We start from the raw sequence: 26,205 nt of genomic DNA, 5'->3' as shown, positions 1-26,205 counted from the left end.
CTTTAACATTTTTATATCAGTATGGTAGAATGGCCATACAATCAGCCACGCGATACGGGAACAGCGGACAGCGGACTCAGTCCTAAGTCCTAACTGTTACGGGAGTTTCCCGGTTAATTGCTACCCGTCATGGTTAATATAATAATAATAATAATAAGGAAAATAACAATATAATTAATGCTAGTATTCTAAAGTCAACTTCCGTGTCGATGGAATTGGTTAGTCAAGTCAAACAGAAGAATCAACAAACAACCCCATTCAAATAAATCGGAAAGGAAAACGAGAAAGCACATCCACAAATAAAATCACTGACACACTTTTTTTGGGTAAACATTCGCACTTTCTTTTTTTTTTTACGTTATTTTTTAATTTGATAAGTTAATGATTAATTTATTATAATATTAAAATTTATTTAATTTATTATTAGTTAATAAATTATTAGATATATAAAATAAAATTTTAATTTTTAATATTTATTTAATTAATTATATATAATTTATTATTTTTTAAATTTATTTTTTTAAATATATCTTAAAAAATAGAAATAGAATAAATATTTTTTATATTATCTATATGAATCATGTTCAAAAAATTAATGTGATTACTAATTTGACCCCACTACGTAAATATTTTACATACAAAATTTAGTTGCTTTTTTTATATAAAAATTATTGTTGTATTATTTTTTGTTATAAAAAATGATATATTTTAATTTAGTATGGAAATAATAATAAATTGGAGGGTTTAAATTGCATATTTAAAAATTTTTTAATACTGAAATATAAATCAAATGATAGATTTTGCATTTTAAAAAATTAAAATTCACGAATCGAAAGTAATTCACAAATCGGAGTGTAAATTTTATATGAATTCACAAATCGGAAAATAGATTTTGACATTTTGTATCACTCCACAAATTGGAGGATATATTTTATGTTTTAAAAATAAAAAAAATAAACTTCACAAATAAAAAATTATATTTGTGATCTCCATATGACTAAAAAAATACCAAATCTTATACATTATTAAAAAATACTACTATATACTCAATATCAAAATTAAAAATTCACAAAATTCATAATAAAAATATATTCTTAATCTATAAAAGTGAATGGATAAGGTTATTCATATTATTTTTAAGAAATCTTTCTCTTTTTTACTAATGTTATGTTTGCAACATCGTTTATTTGAAAAAATTTTAGAATCAATTACTTAATTTTTGCCAAATCAACTATTATTTTCAAATGAATAAAAAAAACAAAAATTTGTAACTTATAAAGATATTGAATTCATATCCCTATATTTATTATATCTTACTATTATAAACAATACAATAAATTTATAACCTCAATAATTAATTTATTAATATAAATAACTCATTAAATATAATAAACATACATATTACAAATTTTATAATAATATTATTAATCATAATAAATTTTATGTTACAAATATTCAAATTTCATACTATTTGAACTACTTATATAAGTCTCTTATCACTATTCCTTCAAATAATATCAAATTTAGCACAAAAAATTTATTTTCGAACTATACAACATCTCAAATTTATTCAATGGATCATCATTCTTTGGACAATATTCCCAAACAAATAGACAATTCGTTTATCAAAGTTCACGTGATTTGTTTATGAAAAACATTAACACCCACAAATGAAGAGGAGTCTATTTGCTTAGAAATGATTATATTAGATAAAAAAATACGAAACAAACATATTTATTGTATTTTTAAAATAAATTTACGAAAAAATATTTTAATTATTTTTGTTTTTTATATTTTTTATATTATTTTATAATACTTTATATATAATTGTATTTTAATATTGTTAAAATGATACTTCTTTCAATATTTTATTCATTGTTCCTTTTCTAATAAATTAAAAAAATGTAATCAATTTTTTAATTAATTTTTAACTGTGATTTACTAATACTGCAGGGAACATCTCTTCGTGTAATTGTAAAAAAAATATGATGAACAAATTTAAACATTTGTTACAAGAAGGAAATATCTATACTATAAAAAAATTGAAAATAGAAGATGCAAATAATTCGTATAGATCAATTAAAGATATAATGAAAGCAAACTTTTTACTCACAACTATTGTGAAAGAAATTAGAGATTCAGTTTTGAACATTTTTTAACATTACTTTGAATTTGTATCACTTGAGACATTGTCTGCTAGAATAGGCCAAAGAAAAATATTAATAGATAATTTACTTTATTCTATTTTAATTATTCTTATTAAAAATAACTTATTCAAAAAAAATTATACACATTTTTATTCTTTTTATTGTAGATGTCATTAAAAAACTGCATGCATTAAAAAAAGAAGAACAAGTAGATATTAAAGAAAAACCCATAAAAATATGAAGAATAGAATTGATACTTAAAAAAATAAAAAATATATAAACAATTCATTTTTCATTTACATATATAGTTATTAACAAAATACTAATAATTTTAAGAAAATTGTGTTAAACGTCACGTTGAAAGAAATCTCTCAAGTCAGGTAAATAAAGAAATTACAACATAAATAAAGGGTAAAAAAATTGTTATACTCACGTTAACATTGGTTAGTGAATACAAAAATAGGACATTTCTCAAAAAAATTTAAATTTATTATTTTTCTTAGTTTAAAGAATTATATTTTATACAATACATTAAATGAGACAAATACAATACAATTTTATTTTGTATAACCTATTATATTATAATATTTTAGGTAATTATTCAGTAAGCACAACTTCGAATACAAAAATCTATATCAATTCACAAACTTAAGCTTTGCACAGCTCATCTGTGGGTATTTCATAACTAATAAGTTTCTAAAAAATTAATTCATTTATTTAATTATTCAATTTAACAAATATAAAAAAATCCTAAACAGGACTGATCAACATGAAGAAGTAATGGAGATACCAAACCAAGACAATGTCAGCACAAATTTTCAGAGTAGAATGATTAAAAATCGAATAACTATCTAAGATCTTACAATGCGAATTTGATGATCATGTATGACAAAAAAAACTTACAACATACATCATTTATTCATATTTGATAACATAAATTGAATATTGGAATAGAAAAATATCTTCACAATTTTAGCAACTATAAACGAAATTGATGACAAATTTGGATGGAACTATGTTGAATGTGAAAAGGGTCAAAAGAAAGCATATAAAAAAGAAACAACTACATTTGTGGCACATGTAATCAAATACCACAATATCCAACAATAAGATAATTCTATATGCTTTTCATAATCTCATTTATCAAATTATTAGTTACTAATCCAATACTTATTTTAGGTTCAAAGTGCTACAACAACTTTTATACTATTTAATGGCAAAGCGAAAAATTTGTTAAGCCCAACTAATTCAAATCTAATGACACTCCAGAAAAATAATGACATTGAAGCATCACCTCAATTAAAAAATTTCTGCAACCTCAATTATATTTAAAGTCAAAATAAATAATTTTAATTTTAAAGAAGATTCTCAATAATACACCGTTACTAAGATATTTCTTCCGACAAAAAATACTGATTCTTAACACCTATTACAACAAATAAAAACAGGTAATACTCCAAAAAAATCACTTATTCAAGATATCATTTTTATTTATAATTTAAATTATTCGTTGATTATAGGAACTAATTTTGCCAATATTAATATCATCAGACGAAGAACACATACCCATTAAGAGATTAAAGAGAAAGAAAACTATAAAAATTTAAGATATATTTTCGGAAGAAGAATATACATGCAAAAATAGAATAAACAACATAATAGAAAATGCATATAACTCAATAATTTATAAAGAATATGTCTTCACAAGAACCTATGACAGAAAGAAAAAAATAACAACTCTAATAATAACCAATAAAAAAAAACGAATATCACATAAAAAGACTAAATCTATCAACTAAAATAAATATAAAAATTAAACCACTAAATAAAAATATCATACAACTTCGACATCTAAATTTTTTATATTACAAATTATTTTAAATAAAATACTTTTTAAATTTAATTTTAATTTACATATATTTAATTTAATTTTATAAAATATAACTATTTTTAAGATTTATTATAACAATATAAAAGTACTTTTTTGTTTATTTATTACATGAAAAACATCTTTTTTTAAGAAAAAAAGATCTTTTAAAAAAAGATGTAAATTACAGCTTCTCAAAAAAGATCTTTTTTTGATTTTAATAGTGCTTTTACTTTTACTACTAAAAATTTGCCAAACACGTTAAAAAATAAAAAAAAGATCTTTTTTCATTGAAAAAATATCTTTTTTTTAACAAAATAATGGCGCCCAAACATACACATAGTCCAAATACAATTAACCGGCAGTGGTATTTTTGAAAAAATGGAAACGTAAAAAGGATTAAAATTGTCCGTAAGCGCAAATGGGAATGTTTTTGCCATTGGAATCGAGGGAATCAAGATCGCTGGTGGAAAGTGGATTGATCTAATGAGACTGGTTTCGGGATCCAAGGTTTTTATGCTTCGCTTTATTTATTTTTTCACCCGCCAAATTCATGTTGCTGATTGATGTCTCTCTGTTTTGGGGTGGTGGATCTAACATCCTGTGCTGTTCTTCCTTTGATTTTGGACACTTCTGATGTGGGTTTTTGTTGGGGGTGGTTGGAACTCCAAAAATATCAAATGACAAACTGATTTTAAGTTTTTGAAAAATAGATTGAGCAAGGTAGTAGAAGACAAACTGATTCCAATCTATGTTAGTAGAACCAAGTTGCTGTTGTTCTGTGTTTCTATATGTATACGTGTAGTGTGCTATATATTTAGTGGAGGTACTGGGAATAGGCAAAGATGTGAATGGAGCTTATAGAATTCACATTATGGTTTCCCTCCGCGCTCCCCGCCGCCCCGGAGCAAAACAATGTGTTAGATTATTTGGCATGTTCTTGAACCAGTGTGAAACCGTATGAACCTATTAGCATTAACTACCAAGTTATGATTCTATGAGGTACAATAGTTATATTTTTTTGCATAGAAATTCTTTATTGATTTCAACTGTACCTTAATAACCTTTTTCTAGTACGAACTGTTCTTCTCTGCCACTCTTACAGTAGCCGCATGGGCAAGGGTAGCTGGATTCCTTTCCAAATTTTGCAGCTTTCCTAGTGTATCTTTGAATAACAACAATCTTGATCATATCCCCTCTGGAGGAACTTGAAGAACCATTAATACGTCTATTTTAAGTAACTTCTACATTTGGTTTAAGCAAAATTTCTTGAGCTTTGTGCAACTTACCTTTATTAATGTTTCTTGTCCTGTCGCTCTTCTATTCACACTGGAACTTGAATAGCAATTTTTAGTGAAACACAATTTTTTTTTCTTTTTGGGTATAATCAATTTGATTATAAATATCATGAAATCTTACCATTGTGCATTGTTCTCTTCTTAACTCTAGTGTGTTTTATTCATAGAATTTTCTTTACGCATAATGATATCCGCATGATAATTCAATGAAACGGAGTATTGTTATTGATAATTGGATTATATGTTATTTTAAACAGTTTTGGGGTTCTTGAATTGATTAACTAAAAGGATTTTACCTTTTTCTTTTAGCATTACATATGTAAAATAGATAGGCTTTTCTTCAGTTTTAAGATTGTTATGGTCCAGGCTTTGCATTGACCAAATCATCAAATGAATTGTGTTTTGAGAAAGTTGTGCTCTTGAATATTGGTTCTTAAAAATGTTTTCCAAGTTATTCTTTTGCCTGTTAGCTCCTTTGTATTAGCTGTGGGAGTGGAATTTTTTGGCATTCTGGTAGTCTCTTTTGGGAGTAAAATGATGTATTTTAGAAGATGCAAGAGCTGCCTCTAAGCACTAAGATTTTGAGTGCATGCTTTGACATTTCCTACTAATACATGAATGACCATGAATCTTGCACTGCTGCACTGTGTTAGGTACTGAGATTTGTGAACCAGATTTATACAACATTCGGTTCTTACTTCTGAGCTTGATTAGTGAGTATCATACTATCATTATTACTTTTTCATTCATCTCGATGAAGACTGAAGGTTATATAGATTAATCTTTGTTTTTTAGATTTAATTTTTGATGTTGTAACGAACATTTAGACATATAGTTCCGTATAGATTGGTTGTTAATTGGTTTTAAAAACAGAATATAAGATTGTAACAAAAATTGGATTTGCAATTAGAAAAAAGATTTAAAAACCAGATTTATTATTGGATTTCAGTCAAAACCAGATTTGCAGCAAAAACTGGATTTAAAACTGGTTGACAACAAAAACCAGTTTGAAAATTCAGAACCAGTTTTAAACATGTTTATTTTTTCAAACTGATTGAAACCAGTTTAGTCTATAAAACCAGTTATGGTTTGGATTTAGAACCATATAATTGGTTTCAATTTGGATTGGCTTTGGATTTCTTCAAAAGTTTTTGAAATCCAAACCATGCACACCCCAATAGTGTATGGCGCAATCTGTGAATTCATTTGAGCACAAAATTCTGGTGCAGCTTTGTGTTGATTGTTGATTGCGGTCTGTGGAGCAATGGCATCTAGAGCTTCTAATGTCGATCTCTTTGATGCTTATTTTCGGCATGCTGATTTGGACCACGACGGCCGCATCAGTGGCACCGAAGCTGTCTCCTTCTTCCAAGGCTCTGGTTTGCCCAAGCAGGTCCTCGCTCAGGTAAGAGAACCTAGAGCCCCACCAGCCATATATTATTGTTAAATGATTCATTCTTTCATTCATTTATTTCTTAATATGTCGTCTGCCTCTATTTGTGCTTTGGTAGCTGCGCTTTAATCTTATTGGTTTAGAGTATCCTGTTTGCTTTTCTCTGAACTTGAGTTAGTCCTCTTACGCCTACTTGTGAGTGCAGTTACTGACTTAACACTCACTTGCTGGCCTTCTTCTGCAGATTTGGGCTTTTGCAAACCAAAGCCAGAGTGGATTCCTTGGTCGGGCAGAGTTTTACAATGCCCTTAAGCTTGTCACTGTAGCACAAAGTAAGCGGGAGCTTACTCCTGAAATAGTAAAAGCAGCATTATATGGTCCAGCTACATCTAAAATACCTGCACCTCAAATCAATTTTAGTGCCATAGTTGCACCCGAACTGAATTCTTCTGCACCTACGCCTACACCTATGCCCACCACCACAGCTACACCTGCATCTGCACCTGCATCTACATCTGCACCTGCATCTACATCTGCATCTGCATCACAGAGTAATATTAATTCTATGCCCCATCAAAATGTTGGACTAAGAGGGCCACTCCCAAGTTTAAGTGGAAACCAGCAAAATCTTCCTTACCCGGGAAGCCCATTAGTGAAGCCAACACAAAATATCCCTGATAGTGCTTCTAATCTAGCACCTGGTATTACCAATCAGGGAATCCGTGGAGTGATGGCTGGTGGAGGACCTCATGCTGAAACTCATGGCATACAAAGTGATGGGTCCACTCCCCAGATGGTTGGTGTTCCAGCGGTAACATCCTCTCTAATAGCACCTAGAGGACGTAGTCCCACATCTACTCAAGAGGTGTCTGGGCTTGCAACATCTGGATCAAATGTTAGACTGGCAGTGGGACAATATCCTGCCTCTGACACTAAGTCATCTGATCAAGCGGCTAAGGATTCTAAGTCAGCGGATACTTCTGGGAATGGTGTTGCTTCTTATATAGCCTTTGGAGGGGATATGTTCTCTGCAAGCTCGTTTCAGCCCAAGAAAGATTCTTCTACACTAGGATTTTCTTCTGGAGGGAACCTGCAGTCTATTAGGACTAGCTTGACTGAATCTTTGCAGAGCCCAATTGCATCCCAGCCTGTTGGTGCACAGCTTCCACAGGTCCAACCAGTGGGGAAACAGAATCAGCATGCCTTGGTCCAAACACATAATATGCCAAATCCACCTGGACATCCAGTGAGGTTGCAGGATTCTGCTTCTAGTCAGCCTCAATCTCCATGGCCAAGGATGACTTCAACTGATATTCAGAAGTATACAAAAGTATTTGTTGCAGTAGATACAGATAGGGATGGGAAAATCACTGGGGAACAAGCCCGGAACTTGTTCCTTAGCTGGAGATTACCACGGGGTATATTTTTCTTATACTTCTGTTCTTGCTTCGACAGGAGGCTTTAAATGCTTTCTTTATGTTTTCTTCTTCTCCATTTCATGGGATGTCAGCTTAAGAATGACTGATTTGCATTTGATAGCATTTGTTTTTTATTTTTGTCCCTTTTATTTCTGGATTTGTTTCAGGCAATGCCTGTTCTATCATCCTATTTTTCACATGTTCCGTGTTTATAATTTTTCAATGGCTAGCTTATTCCCTGATCATGAGTTCTACATATGATTATATTTTCCAGAGGTTTTAAAGCAGGTTTGGGACTTATCTGATCAAGATAATGATAGCATGCTTTCTCTCAGGGAGTTTTGTATTGCACTGTACCTAATGGAACGACACAGGGAAGGACGTGCTCTTCCAGGAGTACTTCCAAGTAACATTCTCCTTGCTTTACCACCTTCTGGCCTACCTGCTACTCAGTACAGTTCTGTAACTTGGGGAAATCCATCAGGTTGGTGTCCAAGAATTACTGGTTCTCCCCCTCCCCCTTTTCCTCTCACTCTCACACACACACGCGCGCACAATCATTTGTATAAATGGAAAATATTTAAACTAGTATTTTTCTCTATACCCTCTATTTTTGGAAGGCTTTCAACAAGAGGAAGGGATGAGTGACCCTGGTGCTCAACGAGTGAACCCAACTACAGGCCGGCCACCAAGGCCAGCTTCTGTTTTTCCGTCTGATGAAGGACTTCAAAAACAGCAAAAGTCCCAAGTTCCAGTGTTGGAGAAGCACGTCATTAATCAGTTGAGTTCAGATGAGCAAAATTCAATTAATTCAAAGTTTCAAGAAGCATCAGAAGCTGATAAGAAGGTAACCATTCACTTTTTGTTTCTGTGCTTAATATTGTTGTACGATAATTTGCATTTGTTTGGGCATATTTGGAAGTGCATGATCTTGGACAGCGACATTGGCAGTTGAACTACAGCTTTTTGGCTGGTATTTTTGTGTTTTGATGGCTCCACTTTTGAATTTCGTATTCCATTAATGCCGCTGCGGATTCTTTGTTGCTTTTATGGAAAAGTTAGCACAAGTAACCTATTGCCAGCTGTATTTTGCCTGTCTATTATCCGACTACCATTGTTTAAAGATTAAATTTTAGTTTCATAAAAGGTAACTCTTTCTGATTGTGTCCATGGTCATAAATAAAACCAACTTATTTTGGGATGTGGTGAAATGACAATGTGAGTTATATTATAATTTCAAAATGAATGCTTATTCCCTTAATCTATTATGCTGATACTGGTTGTAATATGAAAATTATTGGGTGTCAGTAGTATCTCTGAAGGCAGAATGGAAAGTTCATATTCTAAATAGTCATTTGTTGAATGCATATCATTATGTCAGCCTGTGTATACCTGATTATACTCAATTGTGTTTCAAATTGAAGACAGTTAATTATTATGTCTGTATTCCTTTGTTAACCGCAGGTGGAAGCACTTGAGAAAGAAATTGTGGAGTCCAGAGAGAAAATAGAATTCTGCCATGCAAAAATGCAGGAACTTGTGAGTATTTTCTTGGCTTACCTTTATCTCTTATTAAAACTCTGTAGTTTGTACCTTTTAATATTTACTTGTCTCCTTTCTAGATTTGACTGTTCATTCCATTTGAGGCTGAGCTATATACCATTTTATCAAAAATCTAATTTGGTAGGAAATTCTTTTGATACCATGGTTTCTTAATCACTTAAAGAAGGGATCTTGCTAAGAAGGATATTTTACTCATTGTGATGATTTTAGTATTATGTTTCTCATTAATAGGTGTGACTCCCCCTTATGTCAGCCTTTGGTTACTTCTCTAGATAACTACTGGCCAAAAATAAAAAAATCTCCCTCCATCCTTTTCATCTGTAACTTTAGCCATATGCATAGGGACCAATAACCCGAAACCAATGTATGATTATGAAATATTCTTCCTAAAAGATCCTTGTTCAGTTTTCAGCTTATTAATTCATTCTATTAATATCTCTCTACATTTCTTGATTGTTGGTGTGTTTGGAATATTATGAATGGTAAAACTGGAAATTTAATCCCAAATGTTTCATTGATATGTTATATTTGGATTGTGGAGATGACGGATATTACGTATCATTTGTTTCCTCAAAATGTCAGATGACAAGAATGGTGTGAATGTCAGGTTGCTCTCCTTTGTGTCTATTTGAAAAATTTGGATACTAAGAACAGAAGAATTTGTGAAAACTCCTTCTTCCACTTTCACATTCTATTTGTGGTTAAGAATTTAAGATAAATGAAATCTTAATTTTTCTTTTTTGCTTTTGTTTCCCTTTTTGAAAAGATTTCTTGTTCTTTTTCTGGCTAAGGTTCTGTACAAGAGCAGATGTGACAATCGTCTTAATGAGATCATAGAAAGGACATCAGCTGACAAGCGTGAGGTATCTTACTTTAGAATTACCTGTGTTCTTTTTGCCTCCAAACCATATTTATCATTTTCTCAATTTATCATTCATAGGTTGAGATCCTCGCAAAAAAGTACGAAGATAAATATAAGCAAGTTGGAGATGTATCATCCAAGTTAACTACTGAGGAAGCCACATTTCGTGACATACAGGTGCATATGTTAAAAGGTTGTTATTTCCAGCCTGTTCTTAAGTACTCTCAAATTATATATTTATTTGATTTGCAGGAGAAAAAAATTGAAGTGTATCAAGCAATTGCCAAGATGGAACAAGATGGAAATGTAGATGATTCTTTACTGGTAGGTTTGACGTTATATCCATCCTGAGAAATTCTAATCATATCTAATCAAGTCATCCACAATTTTCAGGCTCATGCTGATTGTATCCAATCAGACCTTGATGAAATGGTAAAATCTCTAAACAACCGGTGTAAGAAGTATGGATTACGTGCAAAGCCAACAACACTTGTGGAACTACCCTTTGGTAATTTTTAATTTATATGTTATTATTTCGTTTCAGGAATCCCTAGTCTTTTGGATGCCTATAGCTTTGTTATTTGGAATTGTTGCTTCTATTTTGTTCTTTTGTTGTTGTATCAATATTAGAAATGGTTTTTAGTTGTTGAATACTGTTTTTGATTCAGCATGAGTATCACATAAATCATTGAGACTTAAATAGGTTTCCCAATCAAGTGGTATTTAGCATATATTTTTTCAGCTCTTCTTGTGTATCCTTTATCAATATTGTTGTCATTGATATGCATGGACAGATTACAATATAATCTCATTAAACTCTCATTTGTTGTAAACAAAAATGTTTTCTTGTGTTTTGGTTGTTTTTTAAACAAGAAATATGATGTGTTGCCACTTTTGTGGTTCTTTGTTGTAGTTGCGGCTGTAATTGTTGCCAAATGTTGGAAAAATGCATTCATTATATGAAAAGAAGGGCAACTTGTAACCCACTAACTTTGCTGGGACAACATGCAAGATAAGCTACACACCTTGTATTTATTTCTCTTAAAAAGCATCAAAACACAAACTAAAAGTAGCATAGTGACCCTCTATTTGGTGCAAAGCTCATGACCTTTTATATAGGGTTTATTTAACAGATGCTGATTGAGTTTGAAGCTTTGTTGCACTGACTTTCTCACTTGTACCAATTTTTTTCAGTGTTTTCCTACTTTTTCATGTGTAAAGTCGTGTCCTGCTCATCCTTTGTATTTCTCTGAATCTTTGCAGTTGCATTTCTCTTTTGCTATATTAAATAAGAGTAGAAAACTGATTCCGTCCATGTTGAAAAAAGTTGCTAAGTTTTTGCTGTCTTGCTTAATTTATTGTTGGCCTATTGATACATAGATAGTATCATGTAATCTCCTTTTGTTTGCATCCTGTTATTTCTCCTCGCTTTGTGGTTGCCAGGCGTTCCATGTGCTTTCTTCAACTAGATTTTTTATATCGAAAAACCAGTTGCATTGTGTTCATGTTATGTCATTCTTATATTCTCTGGCCTCATGCAATTTTATCCCTTAAGGCTGGCAGCCTGGTATCCAAGAAGGAGCTGCTGACTGGGATGAAGATTGGGATAAGCTTGAAGATAAAGGTATCCACAATGACCCTATATATATTGCTGTCTATAACGTATAACACCTTCCATTAAACTTTTGAGAATTCTTTACATAACGTTATTAAAGGTCATTGCTGATTATTATTTTCTCTGAGGGGTGTTCGGTGGGATTAATTTTAAGCAGTTATACAGTTCAAGTGACTGCAAATAGAATTATGGTTTAACGGCTATTACTGTATTTCTTCATTGCAGAATTCGCCTTTGTCAAAGAACTCACACTTGATGTGCAAAACATCATCGCACCTCTGAAACAAAAATTGCCATTGGCTTTGAAACAGAAAGATTCAGAAATTGATAGTTCCAGAATTGCAGCTTCACCTAAGAGTGATAAAAAGTCTGAAAATCCCCAGAACACAGATGAGCAAGAAGTTGGCAATATTCATAATAAAAGTGAAGATGGGTCTGCAAAAAGTGCTCCTAACAGTCCATTTTCTAGGAGTTCTATTGGAAGCCCCCAGAGAGACTTTGCTGACTCTGGCATGGGGATGATTGCTGCTGGCGAAGATCGCTCACCCCGTGATCAAGATATCATACAAGGAACCCAAAGGTATGGTTTTGCATCCTAGTTTTCCGTATGTTGGTCAGTTTGTGATTGGTGATTGGGTTGTAATATTAGTGGATGTATCCTTAATTTCGATGATTGTGATGGTTTTATGCCTTTGAAGTTCTTGGTAATTGCTATATAGACAATTTCTACTACCATCATCATCCTCATCATCACTACGTAGCAGCAAAATTGTGTACATTATTATTAGCTCCATGGACTCCAATTAACAACTAAGTCATGAAAGTATTCTTTCGGCGTAAAACCTTCACTTTTTAGCCTTGCAGTTTTTCAGGCTATTTCAATTTGCATTCCACCTCTCACAACATTGCTAATTGCTGTGAATTTTATTAACATTTTGTGCGTGTTATGGACTTTAAATCCAACAATATTATTTTTCAAACGGATACTTATATGGGTTATTTCATTTTTTCTTTGTTTCAGTTGATACAATGTTATGATCTTGTAGAATAATTGCTTATATAATGTTGCATGTGCAGTGATCATAGTGGAGTCAAGTCTGTCTTTTCTGGTGAGAAAATTTTCGACGAACCAAATTGGGGAACCTTTGACGCTAATGATGATATTGACTCAGTTTGGGGATTCAATGCCAGTAGCACCACAAACGAGGTATGAAAATTCTCAACTTATTTATTGTCACAGCAAAATTCTTTCCTTTTCAAATTTTCATTAGCCGTGCAACACGTGGTTTCAACTTGGATATGATAATTACCTTCTATTCTGCTGAATTCCCGTCATCTCTATGTCTACTTGTTATTTCTTAAATTTAAGATTTCCATTTGCTGCCACATGTTTGAGCAATGGAGATTTTTCCTCTAGCAGTCTGCTGAGTGCTGATTACACTGAGTGTTTTTGTTTACAGGAGAGAGATCTTAAGGGAGCTGGAGATGACTATTTCTTTGGTTCTGGGGATCTGGGCCTTGGCTCGATTAAAACAGGTTCACCACAGGGTGGTGATCCCTTCCTGAAGAGTGGCGGATTCAGTTTTGATGATTCTGTTCCAAACACACCACTTTTCAGCTCCAGCAGCTCTCCACAAAGGCCCAAAGAGTGGTTGGACAGTTCTTTTGACAACTTCTCTAGATTTGATTCTTTCCGTTCAGAGGATAGTGGCACTTTATCTACTCGGGAGACACCAGCGCGGTTTGATTCAGTCCGCAGAGATATGGACTTTGATCATCTTCAAGGCTTTCCGGCATTTGAAGACTCAGATCCCTTTGGCTCTGGGCCATTTAGGACTTCATCAGAAAACGAAGCTCACAGAAGAGGTTCTGATAAGTGGAGTGCTTTTTAGTTTTCTGGTTCTTTCCTATTTGCGGTGTTGCCTCTGATGGAATGGGTTGTCTGTCACATTGTTGGGAACCTGGCATTTGTATTCATTGTATTAATCCTGTGTATTCCTTGTTATTCTGAACCTGTTTATAATTTTGCCATGTTGGTTCGTAATTTTTCCGTAGGGTACCTTTGTCCACTTGAAGAGGATTGTGGTCCCGATGACTATCGGATTGTTGTCTGCTGAGGGAAGTTTCATTGTGATTCTTTGTTTTCGGCTTTTTTGGGGTAATAGATTGCGTTGTATTTGTATACCAAAAAAAAAAAAAAGATTGCGTTTTATTTCATACTGCTAAATATAATTTGAACTCAAATCCATCTAATTGAATCTAACTTTTTCCAAACACGGTTATATTTTCTTACTCTCCATGTGCTTCATATTCGCTTAGAGTTCGCTTCCAGAAATATAGTTCCTTTCTCTTGTCAATTTCACGAACCTCTTTTTTATCTATTCTAAATTCTCATTCGCAACGATCCAATTGCAAAAGCGGAGTCTACCAACTGAACTATATCTCTTGAGCCATCATGTTCATATTGATCTATTATGTGTTTTTGCATTTTTTTGAATAAAATTGAGAAATTCCCTTTTTTTTTGAAAAATTTTAGCAATAAATGATATATAAGAATGGATTTTTTCAAAATTTTTTTCAATTATTTTATAAAGTGTGATTTTTTATTTTACATTCTTTGAGTAGGGCTAAGAAAAAATATATAAGAAGATATTTAATGATAAAAAATTATATTTTACCAAACAATTAAAAAAAATTAAGAAAATCTACTCCTATGATATACCAGTAGTCAAATTAAAGAATTACTGTTGATAACGAGAATAAAAAAATAATAAAATGAATTTCATCTATTTTATCCAATAATGTTGTTATATGAACGGTGGTTTCTATAGCATTATGGAAGAAAAGCATAGAATCCGACGTCCAATCGTCCATGGCAGTCACATAGGTATTTAATTTGTAGATACAAACAGCACTCCCACGTGGAAATCGTGAAAAATGAAATGAAAACATGACCCACTATCCAACGCGCATGTCTGGCATATTTTCTCGACACATTCTCGGATTCTCCATTGGGTTTTATTCATTCATATATTGCTCCTACCTAGTGAGAGATTAGAAAACATAGTTCCAAGTGGTGCGGTCCACTCCATCTCCAAGTGCGACTTGCCAGTGCCTCACTTACTGTAGTGGTGGTGGAGTGCACGAGCAGAGTAGGTCCTAGTGGATAGGTGGTCCTCTAGTGAGCACTATTGAGTAATAGAGTAGTGTAGACTATTATCTTCTCTTTTCTGTCTTTCCTTTGAAAGGTCAGGTGTTGTTAAATACTTAAATTTACTATGACCTATCCGGCTATCACAAACCGAACCCCTGCCTCCTTCTAGCTATAATATAATCATCACTAATTTCCATCGGAAACAGTGCCGCCTTCATATATCATCGATGAATAATCATCTGCCACAATGCCATGCATTAACAACATTAATACTGCTTCTATTATTGCATGGAGACGGAGCATCCAGCAGTGAGAGTGAAGTCGTCAAAATCGGTGCCATCTTCACATTAAAAACTATAAACGGGAGAGTTTCCAAAATTGCGATCCAAGCTGCTGAGAGGGACGTCAATGCAGATCCTCGCATCCTGGGGGGACGTAAATTGTCTATCACCGTCCATGACTCCAACTTCAGTGGCTTTCTTAGCTTCATTGGGGGTACCGTACCACCAATCACTTGCATCTTTATTTTTCTTCACTACTACTAGCTAGCACTCATCATCATGATTCATGCATCATTCACAGTTGCGTAATTGTGTAAAATATATGACAGCCCTCAAGTTGTTGGTGACGGACACTGTAGCAATAATTGGTCCGCAAAGTTCGGTGATGGCCCATGTGCTTTCGCATCTTGCAAATGAGCTCCACGTCCCTCTACTCTCCTTCACGGCTCTTGATCCCACCCTGTCGCCTCTTCAGTACCCTTATTTCGTTCAAACTGCACCCAGCGATCAGTTCCAGATGACTGCGGTGGCAGACATGATTAGCTATTATGGTTGGAGAGAGGTCATTGCGGTGTTCAGCGACGATGATCAGAGTCGAAATGGCATAACTGTGTTGGGGGATAAGCTTGCAGAGAAACGCTGTAAGTTGTCTTATAAAGCAGCACTGCCCCCTGATCCAACGGCCAGCGCAAGCGATGTATCCTCTGAGCTGGCCAAGATTCAAAGTATGGAAGCTCGGGTGGTTGTAGTGCACACCTTTGCCCAAACAGGTCTCTTGGTTTTTGATGTGGCTCACAGACTAGGGATGATGAGGCAAGGCTATGTGTGGATAGCTACTACTTGGCTTTCAACTGTCTTAGATTCAACTTCAAACACCTCCAACTCTCTGGATATCCGGGGAGTTCTCACGCTTCGCCCTCACACCCCTCTGTCAAGACCAAAACAGGCATTCATCTCAAGGTGGAAGCACATTAGTAATGGCTCTGTTGGATTAAACCCATACGGACTCTACGCTTATGATGCTGTTTGGACCATTGCCCACGCATTGAAGCTATTCTTTGCTGAGAATGGGACCATCTCTTTCTCCAATAATACAAATTTTGGTGGTATGGCTGGTCTTGCTTCCTTGAGCATCTTTGATGGTGGGAACCAGTTACTCGATAACATACTTCGCATAAACACCACTGGATTGACAGGGCCGATTCAATTTGTTGGCTCAAACAGATCCCCCCTGCATCCATCCTATGACATCCTTAATGTACATGCCACTGGCTACAGGACTATTGGATACTGGTCCAATTACTCTGGCCTCTCTGTCACCACTCCCGAGAAACTTCACAGAAAGACATCCATCCGCTCTGTTTCAAACCAGCATCTATACAATGTGACGTGGCCTGGAAATACAAGGGAAAGGCCTCGTGGATGGGTTTTCCCCCATAGTGGGAGGCAACTCAGAATCGGGGTCCCCAACAGAGCCAGTTATCAAGGCATCGTCTCACAAATAAATGGGCCCCATGTAGTTCAAGGATACTGCATCGACATATTCCTCGCTGCCATCAAATTGCTTCCATATCCAATTCAATATAGGTTCATTCTGTTTGGAGAAGGACATAAGAATCCAAGCTACTATGATCTTGTCAACATGATTGCTTCGGATGTGAGCAACGCTGTTTTTTTTTTCCCGGCATAGTTGTCGTCATAATTTAAATATCCTGCTCTTTATTGATAGTATTGTGCTTGCGTCCTTGATCAGGTGTTTGATGCTGCTATAGGTGACATTGCAATTGTCACTGACCGAACAAAGATCGTGGATTTTACTCAACCATATATAGAGTCAGGTCTAGTTGTGGTTGCTCCGGTTCAAAGATTGAAGTCAAGTTCTTGGGCTTTCTTGAGACCATTTACTGCACCCATGTGGGGTGTCACTGCACTTTTTTTCCTTCTTATTGGAGCAGTGATCTGGATTCTTGAACACCGAACCAACGATGAGTTCCGAGGGCCTCCAAAGACGCAAATAGTGACTGTTCTTTGGCAAGCACGCTTGGCTTTTAAATTATTAGTCATACATTCCTTCCTCGCTTGTACTAGTCGGTTCAGTTTGTCAACATAACTCATGTAACTCCTCCTCACCATATCTTTGTATGTTGTTGCAGGTTTAGTTTCTCAACTATGTTCTTTGCGCACAGTAAGTCCACTTGATGAATCATATCCAAGATATATATAGTGCATGAGTCTGTAATTAAACTATAGAAACAAACCAGCTAGCTTGCATATTGTTTCAGGAGAGAACACAGTTAGCCCACTTGGTCGTGTTGTGCTGATAATATGGCTTTTTGTGGTTCTAATAATCAATTCAAGTTACACGGCAAGCTTGACGTCAATTCTAACTGTGCAGCAGCTGTCCTCACCCATAACGGGCATTGACACCTTGATAACAAGCAACAAGCCCATAGGATTCCAGGTAGGGTCATTTGCTGAGAACTATCTCACTCAGGAACTGAACATCCCAAAACATAGGCTTGTTCCCCTTGGCTCGCCAGAAGAATATGCTACTGCCCTTGAGAAGGGAACTGTTGCCGCTGTGGTAGATGAACGCCCATATGTTGAACTCTTCCTGTCAGAACACTGCCATTTCTCAATTAGGGGCCAAGAGTTCACCAAAAGTGGATGGGGATTTGTGAGTATCTATCTCTATCTCTCTTGTTATTCCCTTGGATTTAAATTTGGTTAGTTAAAAATTGTGATGAGAGCTGCTATTGGGTGGCAGGCATTCCGGAGGGACTCTCCTTTAGCCATTGACATGTCAACTGCCATTCTGAGTCTATCCGAGAACGGTGAACTTAGTAAGATCCATGATAAGTGGCTTTCAAAGAAGGCCTGTGGTTTTCGCGGTGCACAGGATGAGCAACTTCAATTCAACAGTTTCCGGGGCCTATTCCTGATCTGCGGGATAGCGTGTTTGGCGGCGCTCCTTATCTACTTGCCCTCGGTGGCATACCAATTCAGTCAGAACTCCCCGGAAAGAGAGAGAGGCAATCATCCTTTTGGTCATTCCAGCACCTCACGTTCTGCACGCATACAGACATTTCTAAGCTTCGTTGATGAAAAGGAAGACACATCACGCAACAACAGCAAGTTTAAAAGGAAACTTGAGGATATCTCATCTTCCAGATCCAGATCCAGAACCAGAATCAGCCGTTTAAGGACCATGGCCATGCCCAAGAAATTACACATACACATAGGCACTTCTCAACAGTCAGGACCAAATGCCGGATACTCAGGTTCCACCGATCAAGCAATCAATTAGAATAGATAATGGATGTCATTGTGTGTTTCTTGCTCCTCTTATCTCGATTTCTTATGTAGAATTATATTACTGTGAGACATCGCAGCAGGGTAGCAGACTGGCAGGGGTTGTATACTAATTTTAATCTTAAAGTGCACCCAAGTAATGTCTATTCTTCATATTTTTCCTATTTTATCTTTTCCCTTCACTCAACTTCCAATCTTCCATGTACTTATTTACCAAGAACCTACTCTTAGAAGGTAGAACAATGTTCTCTCTAGCTTCCTTTATATTTTAGGTCAATCTAGCAAAGCTTTTATTTTATTAATTTAAAAAGTTTAGGTGGATTCTAACTTTTATTTGTTTCCACTAGAGAGATTTTCTATAACTCTAAAACTTTGTGTTGATAAATTTGCATAGGTCTTACTTGATCTAATACTTAGGGAAGGACTTTGGGTGTGTATAGGTCAGGTAACATGGATAGCGTTTGTCTAGTGATGACATGCACAACGTGGTCATTTGTTTGATGAGACACAAAGAGTAACACACAAGTATATATAAAATACACATATTTGGACTCTTTACTCTTAACTATAATTTTTATAGAAATTTTTGTCTTTTCAACTTGTTTCCAAGTCAATTAATTAGTCATCAAATTAATTATTATATATTTATATATTTATATATAAATATGTATTTTTAATTTATTTTTATATGTATTTTATATAATGACCGATGATGAGTTTAAAAAACTCTAATTTAAATTAATGATAATCTAACATTATTAATATGATTAATTATAAAATTATTAATTTAGTTTACATGTAACATTTACTAAATTAATGATTTTGTTGATGCAAATTTTATAATAGACCGAAAAGGAAAGAAAATGTTGCAAGGCCAAGTGTGAATTTTTATTCAGCTTTGGTTCAAAAATATTCAACTAAGTGTAGCTGAATTGTTATTCTTGTTATTGGGCCAAAATTAATCTAAATCAGCCCAAATTAAATTTGATGGAAAGATCCATTAACTTGGTTCAAATTGATAAAAAGAGAGAGAAGGAGATCCATGCATGCTTCCACGGAAGTCAAATTTACCTTTGGATGAATTTCAAATTTTGTTCTATTACACTTAATGCAGACATTGGAAAATAGAAAGAGAAAGTAAAAAAATGATGTGATAGCCTTAGGTGCACTAGGCGCTTCTAGACTTGGGTTTCGAAACAAATTAATTCATTTCACTCTCTTTCCTAGCTTCACTGAAAGCATTTCAAAATCTTCTCTCTTCTCTCTCTAATGTCTCTTCTCTTTCGTTCATATCACAGTAGCAACCATGGAAGCTATAGCAAGCTACCACAGAGAAGAAGAAGCACGCATCAAGACCATCACAATGATGGCAAGAAAAAGAAAACATAAAGTATGTAGTGGCTAATATCTTCAACCATGAATGATAAGATTTAGTGAAGAGATCTTGGCTTTTCCATACCCAAAAATGGATGAAGAAGATTTCGGTCAGTAGAGGAAGATCTTTGGTGGGATGGCTCGTCTCTGCTTTTGGGTTCACTCATCACAGAAGATAGCTAGGGTGGCTACATGAAGGAGAAAGCAAAAGTGGAGCAGGAGGAGTTGTCATCATCAAGTATGCATCAAGGGCTAGAAGTTCATCTTAGAGTGTAAGGCAAAATGGATGGCTCGGATTGGTGCTTATTGGTGACCAAGGAAGGACTAGAGGTAATTGCATGTTGGTCATTGCATTCAATTACCTCTTTTCTCTCTCTGGCCGAACCGGTTTGCTTGAAGAAGAAGAAGTTTAGCTTGGTTTGTTTGGTTTCAACCGTGGAGGCTTCTCCCTATAAGTAAGGGTGAACAGTCAGGGCTTGAAGTAAGGAGTGAGAGTGCAAGGCACAGAGTTCTCAGAGCTACCTAAGCTAACAGATTTTCTTCTCCTTCAATGTATTCTGTTTTGTATTTTTCTGTTTGATTTTGTCATGTCTTGAGTCTTATAGAAAAAAGAAAAACAGTGAGGTTTGTATGAAAAAGCCATATAGCAGAAAAAGGCAGAGAGTGAAAAATTAAAAGAAAAATGCATAGATGTCCTTAGAGGTCCTTTGTACATCTGTGTTGTGTTTCATGATTCTGTGGGAATCTCCTTGTAAGTTGGGTTAGCACTTTGCAGTTGAAAGCTTGGCAGTGACCAAGTCAAATTCAGTTTGGGATTAGATTCTGGACTTATCCCAGATAGGAAGAGTAGTTCTTAGGGAGAATTAGTGTTTGTAATCAAGAATGATTATAGTGAAATTCTATCATCTTTGTGATGGAGACTGGATGTAGGCTGCACTGCACTTAGTAGTTGAACCAGGATATATCTGGGTGTAATAACATTTTATACCTAAAATATTTTCATTTCAATTAATTAATTCCAATTTTACCCTTTGTGTAAATTAAATTAGAGTTTCATTCTTGTTTCAATTCCTGTCTTTCATTTTGCACAAAAAAAAATACTGAAATTTATTTCAATTCCTGTCTCTTAATCTCTGTCTCTCCATCTCAATCTTTCTGTCTCTGTCTCTCCACCAAACGCTACTTAAGATTTGTAATTTGTAAACATGACGTTATTGACTATTGAGTAATTTTTTACGGTGGTTTAAGTGTGCAAGCATTATAGATCAAATTATTCCTTGTATCAATCAATGAAATTATAGGTTATCTCCGATACCAATAGTTAATTCCCATCCACCGCTTGTTCTTGGCTAAAATATGTGAAGGCTTCCGAAACATTACGATACCCATTGCGCTTTCCCTCGTTGGTCGATCAAGAAATTTCTTTTTCATATTGTTTTTGTTTTTGGGTTTTAGACATGTTGTGGATTTTTTAAGAAGATGTGACGTTTATTTTTGGTTGATATGAGAAATTAAAAACTAGTCAGTTTGAATCTTATAACAATTTAGTTTTAAGATGATCAAATTACCATGTCCAAAAAAATAACAAACTAGTACTACTACTACTATTATAAAGAAATTAATATAAATTAAAAAAAAAAATCAAACATTACTTTAATACAGGATAATGAGATAGGAACCTATCAAATTTTTGTTTTTGGAGGTAAACTAATTTCTTTTGGTAAACAAAATCACAATTTCGGGAACTAAAAATTGTATTCAAATCTCGTTAAAATTCTTTGTTGAGCTAGTATGTTGATGCCTACAAGGCCAGAAAAATAAAATGAACGTTTTGAAGATGAACATACTTTCTCCTTTGTGAATCTGATCAACTCATATGCGGTGATGGGAAGTCAGATATTATTGGCAGCTTGTGCCTGCTTTGCCCCGACAGAGAAGAACTCTATGATGACTTCTAGTGGCATGCCCTTGGTTTCTGGGACTTTCAAGAAGACAAATACCCAGGCTATAGTGCACACAACCGCATAGATACCAAAAACACCTACAAGGCCTAAGGAGTTGAGCATAACTGGGAGAGAGTAGGTGACGATGATATCACAAATCCAGAAGGTAAGAGCGCATATGGCAATGCAGAGACCCCGAACTCGCGTGGGGAAGATCTCAGCGCAGAGGATATTTGGAATCGGTCCAAATCCCATGACAAAGCTGCAGAAGTACACAACCACGCTTGCTGTTGAGATTCCTGCATTCACGGCACTCCCCAAATCCACAAAACTCGCTAGCACTAATATCAGAAGAGATGCTATCAAGACCGGGATTGTGCTCAACAGCAAAGCCCTAAACCAATATTCAACAGTAACCTTATCATTTAATTTAAGCAAAACAAAAATGGACAAACCATATGAATACCATGTCGATATACCTTCTGCCCGATATATCCATGAGCCTCATGGCAACAGCTATACAAGGTAGCATCAACAAGGTTATCACAGTGCTAATAAGAAACGACGCAGAAGTGGAACTAAGGCCCAAGCTTGCAAGAAGATAACCAACTCCTGCCTGCTCAAGAATCTGAGGTGTGTAGTAGAGAACCCCATTTATACCAGAGAACTGCAATGTTCAAAGAGTAGTTAGATGCTTTTCACTTTTCATTACAAACACACAGTATAACTGGTTAGCCATGCATGTTCAAGGAGCGTCAAACTGCGCTGTTGAAGCATCAGTAAGCGTGATTTTGCTACAAAACAGTGTAATGTGTAATGCTGTCGCATCAAGGCAATAGAAAAATATAAATAAGTAAATAACGGCAGTGAGCACTGGAATGATGTCATTACCTGCTGAAGAATTTGAAGCCCCACACCCACAATCAACGCCTGCTTCACTCCAGGTTCGCAAAGATCACTCCAACTAGGCCCATTTGCACCTGTTTCAGATGGATGAATCATAGCTGGTCCTACTGGCTGCTGATTCATAAGCTCTTTGTTGTAAAGGGCTTGCTGACTGACCAGAGCAGACGCATGAACAACCTCGCCATCTGTCAGCCCATCACCGCCACCTACAAGTGAAAGCTGAGACTCGCGCTTGGATCCAAGGGTCCCGTCTTGGTGTAAATAGACTCTCTGAAAACCACCCTGTTTTGACCCATCTGGCCCTTCTCTTTCAGAATACTTCCATGCCAGCTGCCAACCACCACCAATGGCTGTACTACCACCAACGGGTTCTCCAGCATTCCCCTGCAAATTACTGGCTTGCCTCATGCTTAATTGGCTACCATGGGCAGGAGCAGGTGCGTCCTTATCCATACCACTTGTTGGTTGACGTGAGATGAGTGGACTGTGCAAAGAGTCATCGGCATCACCAGCAGCAGCATTGGACACATCATCACCGTCTCTGGCAAGGCTTTCTTCTACATCCCAATCTTCGTTCCTAGGCTGATTTCCTCCAACATTAAACATACTTCCAAAGTTGGAAAAAAGGGTGTTTCCTGTTTCTGGGATGTTTTCATGGACACTACCAAAGAGCTTCACTAGAGGATCTACTAGAGCACTCTGATTTACTATGCTTCCCTTTCGAGATGCAAGGCCAATGGAACTTTGTCCAGATGCGGGTTTCGCAATCATGGATGGAGCTCGATCTGGCCCATACAATTTGATATGCTCTTTTCCGGCTGATGGATCCTCCACATCACTGAATTCATTGACTGGACCAATTACGTATTCCTCTATAGTCGTATCACCCCCCACTCCAAGACCCTCAACCAATAAAGCCATCTCACCTGCTCATGGACAAGGACAAGGAAGTTACCACCAAAATCGTGCATATATATGACAACTGAACGTCCAGCATCTGCCGGGATGAATGTAGAGTTTAAGTGACTATAAAACATCCTACCTGGCTTAGAAGGAGGAAGGAGATGTAAGGGTGATTTCAGAAATAATTCATAAAAGAAAAAAAAGAGGAAGAAAAGCAACAACCAACCGGTGACATCATCCCTGCCACGAAGCCGCTGCAGAACCTTCTTGGCCTCAAGCATCCGGCCTTTGGTGACAAGCCATCTTGGAGATTCGGGCAAGAAGAAGAGTGTGAGCATAAAATAAATGAGAGAGGGAATCCAAAGAACACCGAGCATGAGTCTCCAGCTTGGTGCCTTGGTAAGTGACATGGCAAAGACCATACAATAGGAGAGGAACATTCCGCTGGAGCCAGTGAACTGGGGAAGCGTGTTGAGCAGTCCACGAATCTCAGGTGGAGCAGTCTCGGATATGTAGAGAGGGACCAGGGTGACAGCCAAGCCAATGCCCAGGCCATCTATGAGCCTTGCAAAGAGGAGAATGTAAACATTTGGAGACCACAACATAACGAGAGAGCTCAAAAAATAAAAGAGTGAGGAGATTATCAACATAGGACGGCGGCCCAACATATCCGACACAGCTCCAGAGCATGTGGTCACCAGTGTCGCTCCAATCAGTGACATGGCCACGATTAGACCTTCTACCGTCGGCTCACTTTCCAATTTGAACTCCTTCTTTATGTACAAAAGTGATCCTACATGCATCAATCCGCGTCTCAATTTATCATTATTATTATTATTGCAAGAAGGGAAAGACAAGTTGAATTGAGCTCACCTGCAATGGTAGCATTATCCCATCCTTGTAGCATGTTACCGATAGCAGCAGCTATGGCAACAAGAACAGCTCCACTCATTTTTTTCACTTTAGTTGGTAATTAATCGATCAGCTTCTCAACGGAACTAACAGAAAGAGCAGATCAAAATAATAGTAATAGATAACTAGGTTGATGGATCAATATCAGAAACCAATTCGGGATGGGGTTAATGCTAAGGGGATGATGTATAAATGTATGTAAGCATATAGACAGATTAAGAACACGATAGTAACAGCATGAGCTCAAATGCTAAAAAGTATGAGCTCGCTCTTTTAATTCAATTATTATTATCATTAACTAATAACTAATAGTAATAGAAATCATAACAGTAATACTGAGTGGAGCAGAGCAGAGCATTTCCACACTAGTGCTTGTGCAATGAATAGTAGTATTAGCTATGGTATTCCTATTTGGCAGCAAGAAAGTAGAACTGGGAAAAAGTAATGAATTCTATCGGATGAGTCGCCCTGTTCTTTCTGCAACAGATGCTCTCCACCAGATACCTGCCCTTGTTACTCGCTTCTCAATCGGCATTCATTCAGTTATTAGCAATACGACAAAGATAGATCACATCACATTCGCGCTTCCCCTTCAAACGCAATTTGCTTTTTACAAAAATAGTAAGTAATAATAAAATAATAACGTCCAGAAAAGATTAAAAATTTATTGTTAAAATAATTAAAAAATTTTAGATATAATTAATTTATAATTATTAAATATTAAATTAAATAAAATAATTTTAGATTATTTTTTTATCATTACTGTAAATAACAATTTAAAAAAAAGTTTATTTGCTTTATTTTAATTTAACTTTCCTTTTTCTTTTTTACAGTCTTCTTGAAAATGTTAAGAATATTTTATTGTTTATAGCATATATAAATTGCATTAAACATTTTTCTTTCGTTCATATCCTTTATCTAATTGTGTTAATTAAAGAATCATGTTAAATGTACTTATTTATTTTGTTTATCTAAAACTTATAGTCATGGTTTCTTTTTTTCTTTTGGTTACAAAAGTATACCTATTTTGTCATGATTGACATTAGTAGTTAATTTTTTTTCTTCATGATCACTTGATAAGTCCATGAATTGGAGTGATTACTTTTAACTTTGAAGATACTTATCATGCTCTCAATTAAGTGTTATTTATGAATTTTTTATTTTTTTTTAGATATTGTTCCCAAGTGAATAAGATTAGGTTGAGTGGGTGATCTAAGAAATAATACTATATTAAAACTAAGTGAACGGTGAACCTAT

The 26,205-nt window shown here is 35.3% G+C and overlaps 3 protein-coding genes across 10 annotated transcripts; 2 read left to right on the top strand and 1 right to left on the bottom strand.

Annotated features, from left to right (window-relative positions):
- Nucleotides 1-4,386: 4,386 nt before the first annotated feature.
- LOC107496162 (uncharacterized) lies at nt 4,387-14,309 on the top strand. 7 transcript variants are annotated; one of them, XM_016117362.3, is made up of 15 exons: nt 4,387-4,524; nt 5,966-6,025; nt 6,542-6,717; nt 6,950-8,123; nt 8,398-8,607; nt 8,744-8,970; nt 9,588-9,662; nt 10,478-10,549; nt 10,627-10,725; nt 10,801-10,872; nt 10,942-11,056; nt 12,104-12,172; nt 12,389-12,743; nt 13,241-13,370; nt 13,624-14,309. In XM_016117362.3, the coding sequence occupies exons 3-15, from the start codon at nt 6,577-6,579 to the stop codon at nt 14,053-14,055; spliced, it is 3,171 nt and encodes a 1,056-aa protein (XP_015972848.1). In that variant the 5' UTR covers nt 4,387-4,524; nt 5,966-6,025; nt 6,542-6,576; the 3' UTR covers nt 14,056-14,309. The 7 variants fall into 7 exon arrangements, with proteins under 7 accessions (XP_015972848.1, XP_052108041.1, XP_052108040.1 ...); XM_052252081.1 differs by having other exon boundaries at nt 4,400-5,016; XM_052252080.1 differs by having other exon boundaries at nt 4,400-5,016; nt 5,120-6,025.
- Nucleotides 14,310-15,191: 882 nt separating this feature from the next.
- On the top strand, nt 15,192-19,065 carry LOC107496213 (glutamate receptor 3.2). The gene is made up of 6 exons (XM_016117422.3): nt 15,192-15,812; nt 15,928-17,255; nt 17,352-17,629; nt 17,752-17,783; nt 17,881-18,275; nt 18,366-19,065. The coding sequence occupies exons 1-6, from the start codon at nt 15,545-15,547 to the stop codon at nt 18,903-18,905; spliced, it is 2,841 nt and encodes a 946-aa protein (XP_015972908.1). The 5' UTR covers nt 15,192-15,544; the 3' UTR covers nt 18,906-19,065.
- Nucleotides 19,066-21,991: 2,926 nt separating this feature from the next.
- Nucleotides 21,992-25,188, bottom strand: LOC107496108 (monosaccharide-sensing protein 2-like). Of its 2 annotated transcripts, none has more exons than XM_016117306.3 (5): nt 24,910-25,188; nt 24,263-24,829; nt 23,119-24,059; nt 22,707-22,894; nt 21,992-22,621 (listed from the first exon to the last, which is right to left on the bottom strand). In XM_016117306.3, exons 1-5 carry the CDS (start codon nt 24,986-24,988, stop codon nt 22,177-22,179), a joined length of 2,220 nt encoding a protein of 739 aa, XP_015972792.1. In that variant the 5' UTR covers nt 24,989-25,188; the 3' UTR covers nt 21,992-22,176. The 2 variants fall into 2 exon arrangements, with proteins under 2 accessions (XP_015972792.1, XP_052108270.1); XM_052252310.1 differs by having other exon boundaries at nt 22,338-22,568.
- Between the last annotated feature and the right edge of the window lie 1,017 nt (nt 25,189-26,205).

This window comes from Arachis duranensis, chromosome 7 (genome assembly GCF_000817695.3).
Source record: "Arachis duranensis cultivar V14167 chromosome 7, aradu.V14167.gnm2.J7QH, whole genome shotgun sequence".
NCBI lineage: Eukaryota > Viridiplantae > Streptophyta > Magnoliopsida > Fabales > Fabaceae > Arachis > Arachis duranensis.
Note: the sequence above shows the minus strand (reverse complement) of the source record. Positions and strands in the feature narration are given on the sequence as shown.

What these genes read in the sequence shown, in the direction of transcription:
- LOC107496162 (XM_016117362.3), top strand. Translation starts at nt 6,577, where the DNA reads ATGGCATCTAGAGCTTCTAATGTCGATCTCTTTGATGCTTATTTTCGG. An exon ending in ATGCAAAAATGCAGGAACTT is followed by an intron (nt 9,663 to 10,477) that starts GTGAGTATTTTC and finishes TTTCTGGCTAAG; the next exon opens with GTTCTGTACAAGAGCAGATG. An exon ending in CATCAGCTGACAAGCGTGAG is followed by an intron (nt 10,550 to 10,626) that starts GTATCTTACTTT and finishes TATCATTCATAG; the next exon opens with GTTGAGATCCTCGCAAAAAA.
- LOC107496213 (XM_016117422.3), top strand. Translation starts at nt 15,545, where the DNA reads ATGAATAATCATCTGCCACAATGCCATGCATTAACAACATTAATACTG. An exon ending in CAAATAGTGACTGTTCTTTG is followed by an intron (nt 17,630 to 17,751) that starts GCAAGCACGCTT and finishes ATGTTGTTGCAG; the next exon opens with GTTTAGTTTCTCAACTATGT. An exon ending in CCAAAAGTGGATGGGGATTT is followed by an intron (nt 18,276 to 18,365) that starts GTGAGTATCTAT and finishes ATTGGGTGGCAG; the next exon opens with GCATTCCGGAGGGACTCTCC.
- LOC107496108 (XM_016117306.3), bottom strand. Translation starts at nt 24,988, where the DNA reads ATGAGTGGAGCTGTTCTTGTTGCCATAGCTGCTGCTATCGGTAACATG. An exon ending in GGCTTCAAATTCTTCAGCAG is followed by an intron (nt 22,895 to 23,118) that starts GTAATGACATCA and finishes TGAACATTGCAG; the next exon opens with TTCTCTGGTATAAATGGGGT. An exon ending in ATGGATATATCGGGCAGAAG is followed by an intron (nt 22,622 to 22,706) that starts GTATATCGACAT and finishes ATATTGGTTTAG; the next exon opens with GGCTTTGCTGTTGAGCACAA.